The 13,029-nt window shown below is 41.0% G+C and overlaps 1 protein-coding gene and 1 non-coding gene across 2 annotated transcripts; both read right to left on the bottom strand.

The window, feature by feature from the left end:
* Positions 1 to 3,371: 3,371 nt before the first annotated feature.
* On the bottom strand, positions 3,372 to 12,992 carry ITGB1BP2 (integrin subunit beta 1 binding protein 2). The gene is made up of 11 exons (XM_075539406.1): positions 12,500 to 12,992; positions 12,117 to 12,166; positions 11,961 to 12,017; positions 11,741 to 11,886; positions 10,424 to 10,518; positions 10,257 to 10,315; positions 10,053 to 10,123; positions 9,831 to 9,930; positions 8,897 to 9,010; positions 8,461 to 8,523; positions 3,372 to 8,158 (listed from the first exon to the last, which is right to left on the bottom strand). Exons 1-11 carry the CDS (start codon positions 12,561 to 12,563, stop codon positions 7,934 to 7,936), a joined length of 1,044 nt encoding a protein of 347 aa, XP_075395521.1. The 5' UTR covers positions 12,564 to 12,992; the 3' UTR covers positions 3,372 to 7,933.
* LOC142435090 (U1 spliceosomal RNA) lies at positions 5,863 to 6,025 on the bottom strand. Its single transcript, XR_012781238.1, has one exon. It is a non-coding gene; the product is annotated as a U1 spliceosomal RNA (small nuclear RNA).
* Positions 12,993 to 13,029: the final 37 nt, after the last annotated feature.

Raw genomic sequence — 13,029 nt, 5'->3', positions numbered from 1 at the left:
AGAGGACCTGATGCAAGGGGCTTAAGTGGAGAGCAAATGCCTTGAGAATGATTGGGGCAGGGAATGTATGGATGTGCTTTATACAATTGATGTATGTATATGGATGGATGGTGATAAGAGTTGTATGAGCCCCTAATAAAATGTAAAAAAAGAAAAGAGGAGAAAAAAATGATTAGGGCAAAGACTGTACAGATGTGCTTTATACAATTGATGTATGTATATGTATGAACTGTGATAAGAATTGTATGAGCCCCTAATAAATTGTTAAAGTTAAAAAAATAAATAAAGAAAAGAAAAGAAAGCAAAAAAAAAAATAGTCCACTGAGAGTAAACAGTTTACTAAATAAGAAAGGAAAAAGGTAGGGGAGGGGGAGAAATGGTAAACCAATTGCAATAATTGACACATAACGTCCCCACTAGGGGAACAAACAACAGAAACTTAGGTGAAGGGAGACAGCGGACAGTGTAAGATATGTAAATGATAATAATTTATAATTTATTAAGATTTCACAAAGGTGGGAGGGAGGGGCAAAAGAGGAGCTGATAACAAGGCCTCAAGTAGAAAGCAAATGTTTTGAGAACGATGAGGGCAATAAAAGTACAAATGAGCTTGACACAATGGATGGATGTATGGATTGTGATAAGAGTTGTATGAGCCCCCAGTAAAATGATTTTTTTTAATTTACACACAAAAAGAAAGGGGATAAATTAATAAGGTAAGGTTTCTGGCTGGGCTCAATGCAAGAATAATTTGTTCTATTAAACTGGCATTCCATGATGCTCACCTTCCCCACACGATTGCTGAAGACAAAGTGGGTACATAAGCAAATGTGAAGAAAGCTGATGGAGCCTGGATATCCAAACATACAGCATCTAGGGTCTTAAAGACTTGAAGGTAAATAAGCAAGCGGCCATCTAGCTCAGAAGCAACACAGCCCACATGGAAGAAGCACACCGGCCTGTTTGATCACGAGGTGCCGAAAGGATCAGTTATCAGGCATCAAAAAACAAAAAATTATATCATTGTGTGCTCACCTCCCAGATACGATCACTGAAGACAAATGGGTGCATAAGCAAATGTGGTGAAGAAACCTGATGGTGCCCAGCTATCAAAAGATATACCGTCTGGGGTCTTAAAGACTTGAAGGTAAACGAGCAGCCATCTAGCTCAGAAGCAACAAAGCCCACATGGAAGAAGCACACCAGCCTGTGTGATCACGGTGTCAAAGGGATAAGGGATCAGGCATCATCAGAACAAAAAAATTATATCATTGTGAATGAGGGGGAGTGTGGAATGGGGATCCAAAGACCATCTGAACATCCCTTACAGAAAGGTCTCAGGGAGGAGATGAACAAGTCAAGGTGCAGTGTGGCAACGATGAAACATACAACTTTCCTCTAGTCCCTAAATGCTTCCTCCCCACCATCAGGATCCCAATTCTACCTTGCAAATCTGGCTAGACCAGAGGATGTACACTGGTACAGATAGGAACTGGAAACACAGGGAATCCAGGACAGATGCCCCCTTCAGGACCAGTGGTGAGAGTGGTAATACCGGGAGGGTGAAGGGAGGGTTGGGTAGAGAGGGGGAACCGATTACAAGGATTTACATATAATTTCCTCCCTGGGGGATGGATAACAGAAAAGTGGGTGAAGGGAGATGTCGGACAGTGTAAAATATGACAAAATAATTTATAAATTATGAAAGGTTCATGAGGGTAGGGGAGTGAGGAGGGGGTAAAATGAGGAACTGATACCAGGGGCTTACATGGAGAGCAAATGTTTTAGGAACAATGAGGGTAACGAATGTACAAATGTGCTTTATACAATTGATGTATGTACGGTTTGTGATAAGAATTGTATGAGGCTCCAATAAAATGATTTCAAAAATACAAACACACACACAAGCTTTCTGGATGGGAAGGTATGAGGGACTAGGACACAAAATATGTTGATATTAATGCCGTCAAGTTGATTCTGACTCATGTGTAAAGTAGAACTGCTCCATTAGGATTTTGAGACCTTTTGAAAGCGGGTTGTCAGGCTTGTTTTTGGAGGAGCTTCTGGGTGAATTCAAATTGTCTAGTGCTTAACCATTTATACCATCCAGAGACTTGGTATATAAAGCACAATTTCTCTGAATATTTACTTCTCTAATTGTGGTAGTTACATAATCTGGTGTCCACTTGTGGAGGGGTGGAGTCTAGCCTGTCAATCAGACCTCATTTGGAGGCTCTAAGGAGATAAATAGCTCACTCGAGGTGGGACACACAGACACTCTGTATGAGACATTCTTGTTGAGAAGACATGAGACATGCTAGTGCCTTGGAGCTGAAGGAGCCACGTAGAGACCCCTGCCAGAGCTGAGATGCTTCCACCACCACTGGATCCACAAGATTTTCTACCCACTGGCCTGTGATATTCCTGTATTTGGTATCTGTCATTGCATGTGTTTCCTGAGTCTGAAGAATTTATAGATTGGTAACAGACATATGGACCAATATCGGACTTATCGACTGGATCAAGACTAGGCTGTTTTCTCAATATTCAATTGTTGTTTCTTATACACGTGTCTATGAATTTGTTTCTCTAGAGAACCCAGACTAACGCACTAAGTATAAAAGGGTAGGAAAAGGATTTGTGCTAATGTCTGTCAGTGAAGAAACTCCACTGACACCTGTTTATTATCATAGCAACATGAAAGCCTCCACTGGCTGATAGGTGGTGGCAGCACTTGAAACATATTATCTGGGAAATATCTATAGAGTAGCAATGAAAGTTTATCAGTGGGGGCGTGGTGCCCCAACAGACTGAAAGTTTATCAGTGGTAGCTAAAAACAAGTATGAAAATAAAAAAAGGTTCTGAAATTGATTGTGGTGATTACAGAGCTCTTCTTTTAAAATTTTTAGAGCTCTTCTTAATATGACTGAAGAACTAAATTGATATGTGAAGTATATGCCAATAAAAATATTTTAAAAGTTTATCAGTGGTTATGAGGCTCTGGAGAAGTGGAGTGGTGGTGGGAGTTATTATTGAAGTTACTGTATTTCTGTTTGAGTTAATGAAAAACATTTGGAAAATGATAGTAGCCCTAGTAGGACAATATAGTGAATGTAATTAACGTCACTGAATTGAGCGCTTAAAAGAATGGCAAACTTTTGGTCTGGCCTGGTCATATAGTGGTTACATGTTGCTAACTGCAAAAATGGCAAGCTTTTGTCATATATACCTTACCACACATTACCACACATAAATAGGTAAGCTGGTACAGACATTAAGACGAGCCCTGAAGGAGTACAGTATAAAGAGAAAACTTTATTTGCATTTGAAATCCATAGATTGAAAACAGACAGCAGTCCAAATAGTTGGAATTCCCTGGATGACCAGGTAAACATTTTACCTCCAATCAAATTTCTCTGTAAGGCTGGGTTCATACCCCTAGACACATTCTCTAGTATTCCCTAATTTAGTTTTGCCTAGCCTATAAATTCACAGCCATTCATTGCTATAGTCCTTCATCTTAACGCTCCATGTCCATTATATTACCCCGAATTATTCCTAGTTCATAATGATACCTATGCTCCTATGAAAGTGCTATGAAAAAAAAGTGCTCGAGGATATGTGAAGTTTAGTGTTTCTTGGTGTTCGATTCTCCAGGTTCTTGGCCACACTGTTGACACCCTCTGACTCATGGGAGACAAAAGAGGTATCACTTTTCTGATGAAGAATCTACATTAAAAAAAGAAAACGGCTATAGTGCCATTTCTTTTTCTTAAATCATGTTAAAAATCCTTGACCTTGGATTTTACAAAGCTCTTCATAGTCTAGCTACACTCCACTTTAACTTTTTCATACTCTCCCTTAAATATAACTCTGATATATTAGCAGTGGTGGCAAATATAAGACTAAAAGGGAACATTCACCTTTTAATTCTACACTGAGTTTTCTTTACAGTGACAATGTGCTAATTGTACAATTGAAAATTTTAAAAAATACCTTCTGCTCCAGTCTGGCCCTCTGTAATCTTCCTTACTCATTCAAATATCCTATCCATCATATTTCCATTTACTCCTGAACCCTCACATTTAAGGACAATTGATTTTTCAGCTATAGTGCCAAGACAATTCAGAAGAGAAACAATTTTTCCCCCAACAAATGGTGCTGGAAGAACTGGATGTCCACATGCAAAATAATTATATTGGAATTCTACGTCACATACCACATACGGAAATTCAAACTAGACCCAAACCTTTAATAAATAGGTATACATCTTCATAGCTTTAGATTAGGAGGCTGTTTCTAGAATATGACCTCAAAAGTGCAAGCAACAAAAAACAAATACACTGAAATTCATCAAATTTTAAAACTTCTGTGCTTCAAAGGATATCAAGTATAACTTACAGAATGAGGGAAAATATTTGCAAACCATATATAAAATAAAGGACTTGTAGACAGTATAAATAAAAGAACTTACAACTCAAACAATACAAAGACAAATAATCTAATTTAAAAATGGGCAAAGGATTTGATAGACACTTCGTTAAAGGAGATAAATATGACAAATAAGCCTGTGAAAACATGCTCACTTCTCCTTACAGAAGGGTTGTGGGGAGAAGAGTCAGTCAGGGTGAAGTATAGCAACAATGAAACACACAACTGTCCTCTAGTTCTTCAATGCTTCCTCCCCTCCCACTATCATGATCCCAATTGTGGTATAGAGAAGAACTGGAAATACAGGGAATCCAGGACAGATAAACACCTCAGGACCAATAATGAGAACAGCGATACCAGGAGGGTAAGGGAAAGGTGGGGGGAGAAAGAGGGAACAGATCACAAGGATCTACATATAACCTCCTCCCTGGAGGACGGACAACAGAAAAGTGGGTGGAGATGTTTGACAGTGTAAGACATGACAAAAATAATTTATGTTATCAAGGGTTCGTGTGGGAGGGAGGGGAAAATGAGCTGATAACCAAGTAGAAAGAAAATGTTTTGAGAATGATGGCAACAGATGTATAAATATGCTTGACACAATGGATGTTATGTATGGATTGTGATGAGTTGTACGAACCCCCAATAAAATGATTTAAGAAAAAAATAAAACATGTTCACATCATTAACAACCCAGACCAGTTGCTGTTGACCTTAGAGTAGAACTGTGTGCTTTTTAGGGTTTTTCATGGCTGATCTTTGGAAAGAGCGCTATGTCTTTCTTCTGATACTGCTGTGGGTTTATTTAAATATCAAACCTTAACTGTTTGTACCAAGGAGCTACTCCTGTTAGCCATTAAACTCAAAATTCACTGCCATCACGTCAATTATGACTCAAGGGAACCATTAGCCATTAAGGAAATGCAAGTCAAAACTGCAATCAGACACCCACTTGGATGGCTATACTAAAGACAAGTGAAAAAAGACACCCCAAAATAAAAAAGGCAAGTGTTGCCAAGGCTGTGGCGAAACTGGAAATTTCACTCTAATTCAGATAAAAATGATACTGGGGTGGGTGGATTAAGGGGATTGGGAAGCAAACAATGAATGTGGGTAGAGAACACAAGAACTGATTGTGATGATGTATATCATCTCTATGTAAAAGATATTTAAATGTGGGAGCATATATACATGAATATTATATTAAGAAAACTACTAAAAACAAACCAACCAACCTGCACAATGTTTCCCATGGGTGAAGAAGGTTTGTCTTAGGCATGTCTAGCTCAAGTCACTGGGGGCGGGATACTTTGGCAAAGAATGGCAATAACGGTTGCACAACATGAAGTACAGCACTGAAGTACACAGGTGAACGTTGAATTGGAGGTTTTGTTGTGTATATCTCTGTCACAATTTTAAAAATATTTTTTTAGGGGAGAGCGCGAACGCAGTCTCCACTACCACAAGTTCTGCAGTCGAGTTTCCCACATTTGCGGAAATCACAGGGGTCAGCACATCCGGAGTGCAATGGATGAGCCTCGCCCTGGGGAAACCACCTTCCTGATCATGGTCTCTCTCCTGCCAGATAAGTATTACAAGAAATAACAAGTACAAGGAAGTAGAAAGTGTTCTAAAATTGATTGTGGTAATGATTGTATACCTCTTCTTGATATGGCAACTATTTAATTATATGATATGTTGATGGAGTGCCAATAAAACTGTTAAAAATGGTACAAATGCTTTAGAAACAATCTGGCAGATCTTAAAGAAGTTAAACAGTTACCCACCACAGGACCTAACAATTCTACTCCTAGTTATACATACAAGAGAAAAGTTATATATACGAGTGAAATGAAAAGACGCAAGGAGTTGGTAGAAAAATTCCATTGTTTTTTAATTTCATTTTTCTACAACCCTTTGGAGTTCCCTCATATATCCACACAAGAAATTGTTCACCAATGTTCATAGCAGCATTATTCATAACAACCAGCAGGAAGATGAAACCTAAATGTTGGTGAATGGATAAACAAGATGTGACATATAACATAAAATGGAATATTATGCAGCCATAAAAGTAGTGATATATATACATGGATGAGTATTGACCACATATTGAATAATTTTATACGTGCGCATGCGCATACCCCCTAAAAAAACACTGGAATTTTCTTCAAAGATGTGTATTTAAATTTTCTTTACAAAGCAACCTTCTAACCCTCAAAGTACTCTCCATTCCACTTAATTCATTTGTCAAATCTGCTATTCCATTCTTAGAAACGTTTTTTAAACTCATCTATCTGGATGACTGACAGTACCTCCTTCGTTTTTTTCTTCACCTCTTCCGAGTCATCAAATTGCTATCCTTTCATTCGCAGAAACAAAAAGAAGTCACACAGAGCTAGGTCAGGTAAGGTGTGTGGGGCAAGAGAGGCATGCTGTTTTTCCCCCCGATAACTGGCCCACTGAGATGGCTGCGTGAGCAGGTGCACTGTCAGGTGCATTGTGGCAAAACCAGTCCCCCATCTGCCACAAATCAGGTCTTTATGTCACATACTGTTTGGCAATTTTTTCAGAACCTACAAATAGAAAACTTTATTAACAGTCTGACCTGGTGGAATGAACTCTAAATGCACTACAAGGCGATATTTTCATCCATTTAGGAAGTTGACAGATGTCCAGAACAAGGTTTGTTTTCAATTGATATTCCCTTTTGGGAAATGAGAAAACCACTCATACACAAGTTTTTCCCCTAGCACTGTAAAGATGTGTTCAACGTCATAAGTTTCTGCGGCACTTTTCCTGAGCAGGAAACAAAATTTCACAGCTGTATGCTGTTCTCTTAAATCAGCCATCACAAAAAACAAGGTTTGAGTAAAACTGCTTTTACAAAAATATTCAATGTGACCAGAGAAAACCCTCCCAGGCAGTACCACTGGGTACACTGAGTGCTGTTCAATGCTCACCTAGCTGGGGGAAATGTGTTCTATGAAAGCTCCAGGTGTACCCCCTTGTATATGTAAGTGTTCAGAATAGGAAATCTATAGGGATATAAAATAGATGATTCATTGACTCAATCTATAGGTTTAAGGGAGAACACAAAGAGTAATGAAAATGTTCAAAAATTGATTATGGTTGTATAGCACATGAATATACAAAAAAACTTCTGAACTGTATTTAAATCACCTGGGCACATAGATACGCAGTAAATAATTGATGGATGTAAAGAACAGACTAAATGTGTTTGTGGGCTTTTTCACACGTGTACTGAACATACATAGAAGTAGAGGGGAATTAATATCCCAATGACATAAGAAAATAACACTGTACTCCTGCAGAATACAAGATTTATTTAAAGAAAAAAGTTTGGTTTGGACACTTTTGTTCTCTCCTCCTTCAGCCCTTAGCTGCTTAAGGGCACCACACAGCCAATAACTATCCTGATCTCGGAGGTCCTCAAGAAGTCACCGAGGTACTACCTAGGCATTTGGCTGTCTGATGTTACTATTCCCCCATAGCTTCCTCCTCTTCCTCCTCTGTCCAGCTCAGATCATCATCTGAATCCTGAGATTCTTCCTTATCCATTTCTAACCCAACCCTAGCCCTATCCTTCTCAGCTGTAGCACTGGGGTGCTCCAGCTGGGCCCAAGATCCTGGGTCTGCCTTTCGCAGGGAGATTTCAACCCGAGATGGCATCAAGGAGACAGAGCTCTGTTCCACGTTTATAACCTGAGGAGGAGAAAGATAGAGGACTCAGAGAAGAGAATGAAGGGATGGGGGGGCGGTGAGCGCAAGAGGGGTATTAATGTGTGACAGGGAGAAAATGTAAATAGGAAAAATATAAATGGGAAGATAGGATATTACAGTAAGGTGGAGAGCAGACAGAAAAAAAAAGCATTAAAGCAAATGAAGAGAAAACCTCCACTTTCCCACAACTTCTTCCCTCAAGACAACTTAAGTTTATTGCAGTCCAACCCTTATTTTTACCCCATCTGCCTGCCTCCCCCTCGTGCCCGCTTAGCCTCACTTACCCCCCACAGATTTATCTGTGCTTGGAACACACGGTTATCATTAAAGACAATGTAGACATGAAGCTAAAAGGAAAGAATTAGAGAAGTAATAACAATCCCAGACAACCTAAACAATTCATGATTGCAAAGAAGCTGATGCCAGGGACTTAAGTGGAGAGCAAATGTTTTGAGAATGATGAGGGCAATGAATGTACAAATGTGCTTTACACGATTGATGTATGTACAGAATGTGATAAGAGTTGTATGCGCCCCTAATAAAATGATAAAAAGAGAACCAGCCTAGGTGTGATCGCTACATCTAAGGGCCAGCCAAACAACAGAGCTGATAACATTACCCACCCCTCAAGGAACTGTCATGTCTGAAGGATAATGGCACATAGTAACTCTGCCTGTAAAATGATGGTTATCACCCAATTCACTAGCCTCCCCTCCTCACCTCAGTTTGACTGGCCTTCACCCAGTTGAATGCAGGCAGTGGAATCTGGCCATACACAGTCACCACTACTAAGGAATCTGTCTGGTACCAATCATGGCGGCAAGATGTTGGCAACTAAAGGTAAGATGTGAAATGAGGATGGTTGAAAAGGAATTTTTTTTGGGGGGGGGGGGCTCATACAATTCTTATCTCAATCCATAATACATCAATGGTGTAAAGCACATCTTGTACATTCATTTCCCTCATCATTCTCAAAACACTTGTTCTCCAATTAAGCCCTTGGTATCAGGTCCTCATTTTTCTCCTCCCTCATGACCCCTTGATAATTTATAAATTATTGTGTCATACCTTGCCCTGTCCAACACATCCCTTCACCCACTTTTCTTTTGTCCATCCCCCAGGGAGGAGGTCACATGTAGATCCTTGTAATCATTTCCCTCCTTCCAGCCCACTCTCCCTCTACCCTCCCAGTATCGCCACTCACACCCCTGGTCCTGAAGGGATCATCCAGTTTCTATCTGTACTTGCAAGGTAGAATTCGGATCATGACAGTGGGATGGGGGGAAGCATTTAGGAACTAGAGGAAAGTTGTATTTTTCATTGGTGCTACATCGCACCTTGACTGGCTCGTCTCCTCCCCTAGACCCCTCTGCAAGGGAATGTCCAGTGGCCAACAAATGGGCTTTGGGTCTCCACTCCGCACTCCACCCTTCAGAGAATGAATTCTTAACCCAAGGTGAGTCCTCACAGTGTGGGTACAAAAGAGCCATCAGTTTAAGAAATATTATTACTTCATCATATTCTAAAATCTCTAGGACGTTGAAGTTAAGGAGAATTTTACTTGATCTGTACAAAGGGGACAAGAGAGGGAGCTAGGCTATATGTTGTAGGGAAATTGGACTTTAATCAAGAGTTCAGGAAAGTTAGGGCTTACCTGCTTGCCCCAGTCATGTCTACCAACTCTGCATCCTGGCTGTACTAGGAATGCCCCAAAGTCCAGGGTCTGGATGCCACAACAGCTCCAAGATTTCATCCTTATGTAGGAAGATTAAATTAACTGAATCTTCTATTCCCCTCATAAACACCCATTCCCATATTATGTTCCATACTGGTTGGGTGAAACCTATCTCACAGCCCACTCAGTCCCCTTGCCCACCCTTCATGGAATTGAGGTGCTCCTGGGTGGTAGATACATGGTGTAGCATCACTCTCGGGTCCTTGGTAAACCTAACAAAAGTAAGGAAGAATCAGTAATTAAGTCATTATAAGGTGTATCCCACTAAGTCTCATATCTATACCCAGCCATCCCTCAGGTATAGCACCTTTCAGCCACAGGTTTGAGCCCCCAAAACTCACTCACAGCATCACATCCTGGGTTCTGGCAACTGGAACCAGTCTGGAACAGGCTACTGTCAAGTCCTGGACAAGGAAGAGTGGGTCAAGAGCCTATATATGCATCCCCCCACCCAATGGCCACATCTACTAAATTCCAGTCTGTAAGAAGTGTCCTACTAAGGGCCCACCTACCTGCCCGAGGCTCCTGGTCTAGTTCCTTCTGTTCCAATGCCATTCCCAGGGCTTGGGATATATTTAGTGGCAGCAGTTTCATAGGCAACTCTGATCTAAAATTTATGGGTGAGATGATTTAGTCTTGAATCATTAGCCAGCTCCAACACTCCCATCAGTTACAATGGAGTTAAAGAAGTCTGGTAAATGTTGGGCAGGGTTGGAGGTATTGGGTAGCAACCTCATTGCCAATGTGGACGTCTTAAATCCTTGACCAGAGGAAACTCCCAGGGCTTCTCTAGTTGCTCTAAATCTAACTATATTGCTCTTTAGAGCTGTGTCATTTCCTCTTCCTCTCCAGCCCTTTAACCCACTACCATCCAGTAGATTCCAATTCATATTGACCATATAGGGCAGAATAGAACTGATCCATAATCTTCACAGGAGCAGACTGCCTCATCCGTCTCCCATGGAGCAACCTTACAGTTAGCGGCCCAACACATCACTCCAGCCCTTTCAAAACTCTAAGACCAAACCCACTGCCATTGAGTAGAGTCTAACTTGTAGTGACCCTACATAAGGCTGCTGAGATTTTTACTGGAACACACTTCATCTTTCTCCCAAAAGGTAGCTAGTAGGTTTGAATTACAAACCCGCGATGAGCAGCCCAATGACTCACCCACAGCATCAGGACTCCTTCCTGTTCTTTAGACCCTCCCCCCCCAAAAAAAACCCACCCCAACTCATTGCCATGTAGTGAATGACAACTCAAAGCAACCTTATAGGACAGGGTCGAACTGCCCCTGTGAGTTTATGAGCTGTCAGTCTTTATGGGAGTAGGAAATCCTATCTTTCTCCAATGGAGTGGCTGATGGTTTCGAACTACAGACCTTCCCGTTGGCAGCCCAACATGTAACCATTATGGAACCAGGGCTCCTTCCCTTAGACCCTAGTATTTAATAATCTCAGATTCTTATCTGCTTTTCCCTGTAGTCATCCTCACCCTCCTTTGTAAATTAACTGTAGACTTAATATTTCAATACTTATTCTCTGCAACCTCTATTAAAAGGACAATTCTCAACAACCCCTAAATACATACTAATAATATATTTGTGAGAGGCTATCTACTCTGTTGACATGAGCTATCAAACCCATCACCACCCCATGACATCCTGGAGCAAAGGAAAATATTTCTGGACACATTAAACCTAAGGCACAGATTATACATCAGCCTGTCCCTTTTCACATCTCTGCTTCCTAGTTGATATTTCAGTGACGCATTCATCACTTCTAGCAAGCTGCATAAATACATGAAAAACCCAGGAACCTCCTCTTTACTTAGGCCTCTCCTGGTGCAAATTCTCTGTTGACTTTGGATTTGAATTCAGAGGTTTTTGCTCCTGAAGTGAACTGCTTGTGGCAGGGCCTTCAGTTTGTGGGGCCTCAGGGAGCTTCTCAGCACAATGTGGTCCCATAGTACAGCCCTAGTATAAATAAGGAGATAAGGATTAGGGATAGATCCCACTAAAAACAGATTCCAAGGAAGAAAAGGATTTACCTTGATGCTTAAGAATTCAGAGAAATCTACAGTGCGTTTCTGGCAGCAGGACCAACCCTAATAAACAAAGACACCCATCTTGGCTTAGATGCTGGAGTGCATTTCCTTTGAGAAAGGTTCTTGCTAACCCATCCCCCACCATTACCTACTCCTCACCTTAAGTGCATCATGGAAGATTGGGACACCAGGGTGATGGCAACAGGAATCTGGACACGAAGTAAAGATCAAGGAAAGGTAACCGGAGCATTGTATATCTCACCTCTTCTCCAGGTTTATACCCTAGTTTCTTTCCATATAATGTAAAAGTAGCATCCATAGCGGGAAATCATTCATCCAGACCAAACCATACACCTCTTCTCCAGGTTTATACCCTAGTTTCTTTCCATATAATGTAAAAGTAGCATCCATAGCGGGAAATCATTCATCCAGACCAAACCATACACTAAGCTTCTGAATTTCCCACATCTTTATCATGCTTCCCCCCAACTGACCGCCCAACACCCAAAGATCCCCTAGCAAGGTCAAGATAACTCACTCACCAGGAAGGTTGGTATTGGGGTCAAAGTGTTGCCCACAGCCTTTGTTAAAGCACAGTAGAGACATGAAGGTATTGGTGGAATTACAGAAAAGGGTATTTCAAGGAGTCCACTTGCCGAGTGAGGAACAACTTGGTCTAAAGGGTTTTAGCTGCCTAGAAGGGCCAGCTGTTTCTATCTTTAGTTCAGGAGGCGTATACCTCCTAACATGGGCAAGGAACTTCAGTTGGTCTCCCGAGCCAATAGGGAAGAGCTCAGGAGTATTTAGCTGTAACGCTCAGGAAAAGGGGATCAAGCCAGAGCAAAGCTTAGAACTTGAGATGAGTCAGCTAGTCACTGCTCAGCTTTAGACTCACACTAATCCAGGCATATTAGAAGCTGCTCCCAAATTTATACGAACTTTGAAATATACTTCAGGCTCCAAGGCAGCAGCTTTACTCCTATGTATTCTGTAATTTTTATCGATCTTGGCAACAGTATGCATTTAACCCCTTCTTCCCCAGAATGACTTAATAGTTTCAAAGTCAGTATTT

The sequence above is a fragment of the Tenrec ecaudatus genome, chromosome X (assembly GCF_050624435.1).
Source record: "Tenrec ecaudatus isolate mTenEca1 chromosome X, mTenEca1.hap1, whole genome shotgun sequence".
In the NCBI taxonomy this organism is placed as follows: Eukaryota; Metazoa; Chordata; class Mammalia; order Afrosoricida; family Tenrecidae; genus Tenrec; species Tenrec ecaudatus.
This window is presented reverse-complemented; position numbering and strand designations above follow the sequence as displayed.

What these genes read in the sequence shown, in the direction of transcription:
- ITGB1BP2 (XM_075539406.1), bottom strand. Translation starts at nt 12,563, where the DNA reads ATGTCTCTACTGTGCTTTAACAAAGGCTGTGGGCAACACTTTGACCCC. An exon ending in TCTTCCATGATGCACTTAAG is followed by an intron (nt 12,018 to 12,116) that starts GTGAGGAGTAGG and finishes TTTGTTTATTAG; the next exon opens with GGTTGGTCCTGCTGCCAGAA. An exon ending in AGAACCCAGGATGTGATGCT is followed by an intron (nt 10,124 to 10,256) that starts GTGAGTGAGTTT and finishes TACTTTTGTTAG; the next exon opens with GTTTACCAAGGACCCGAGAG.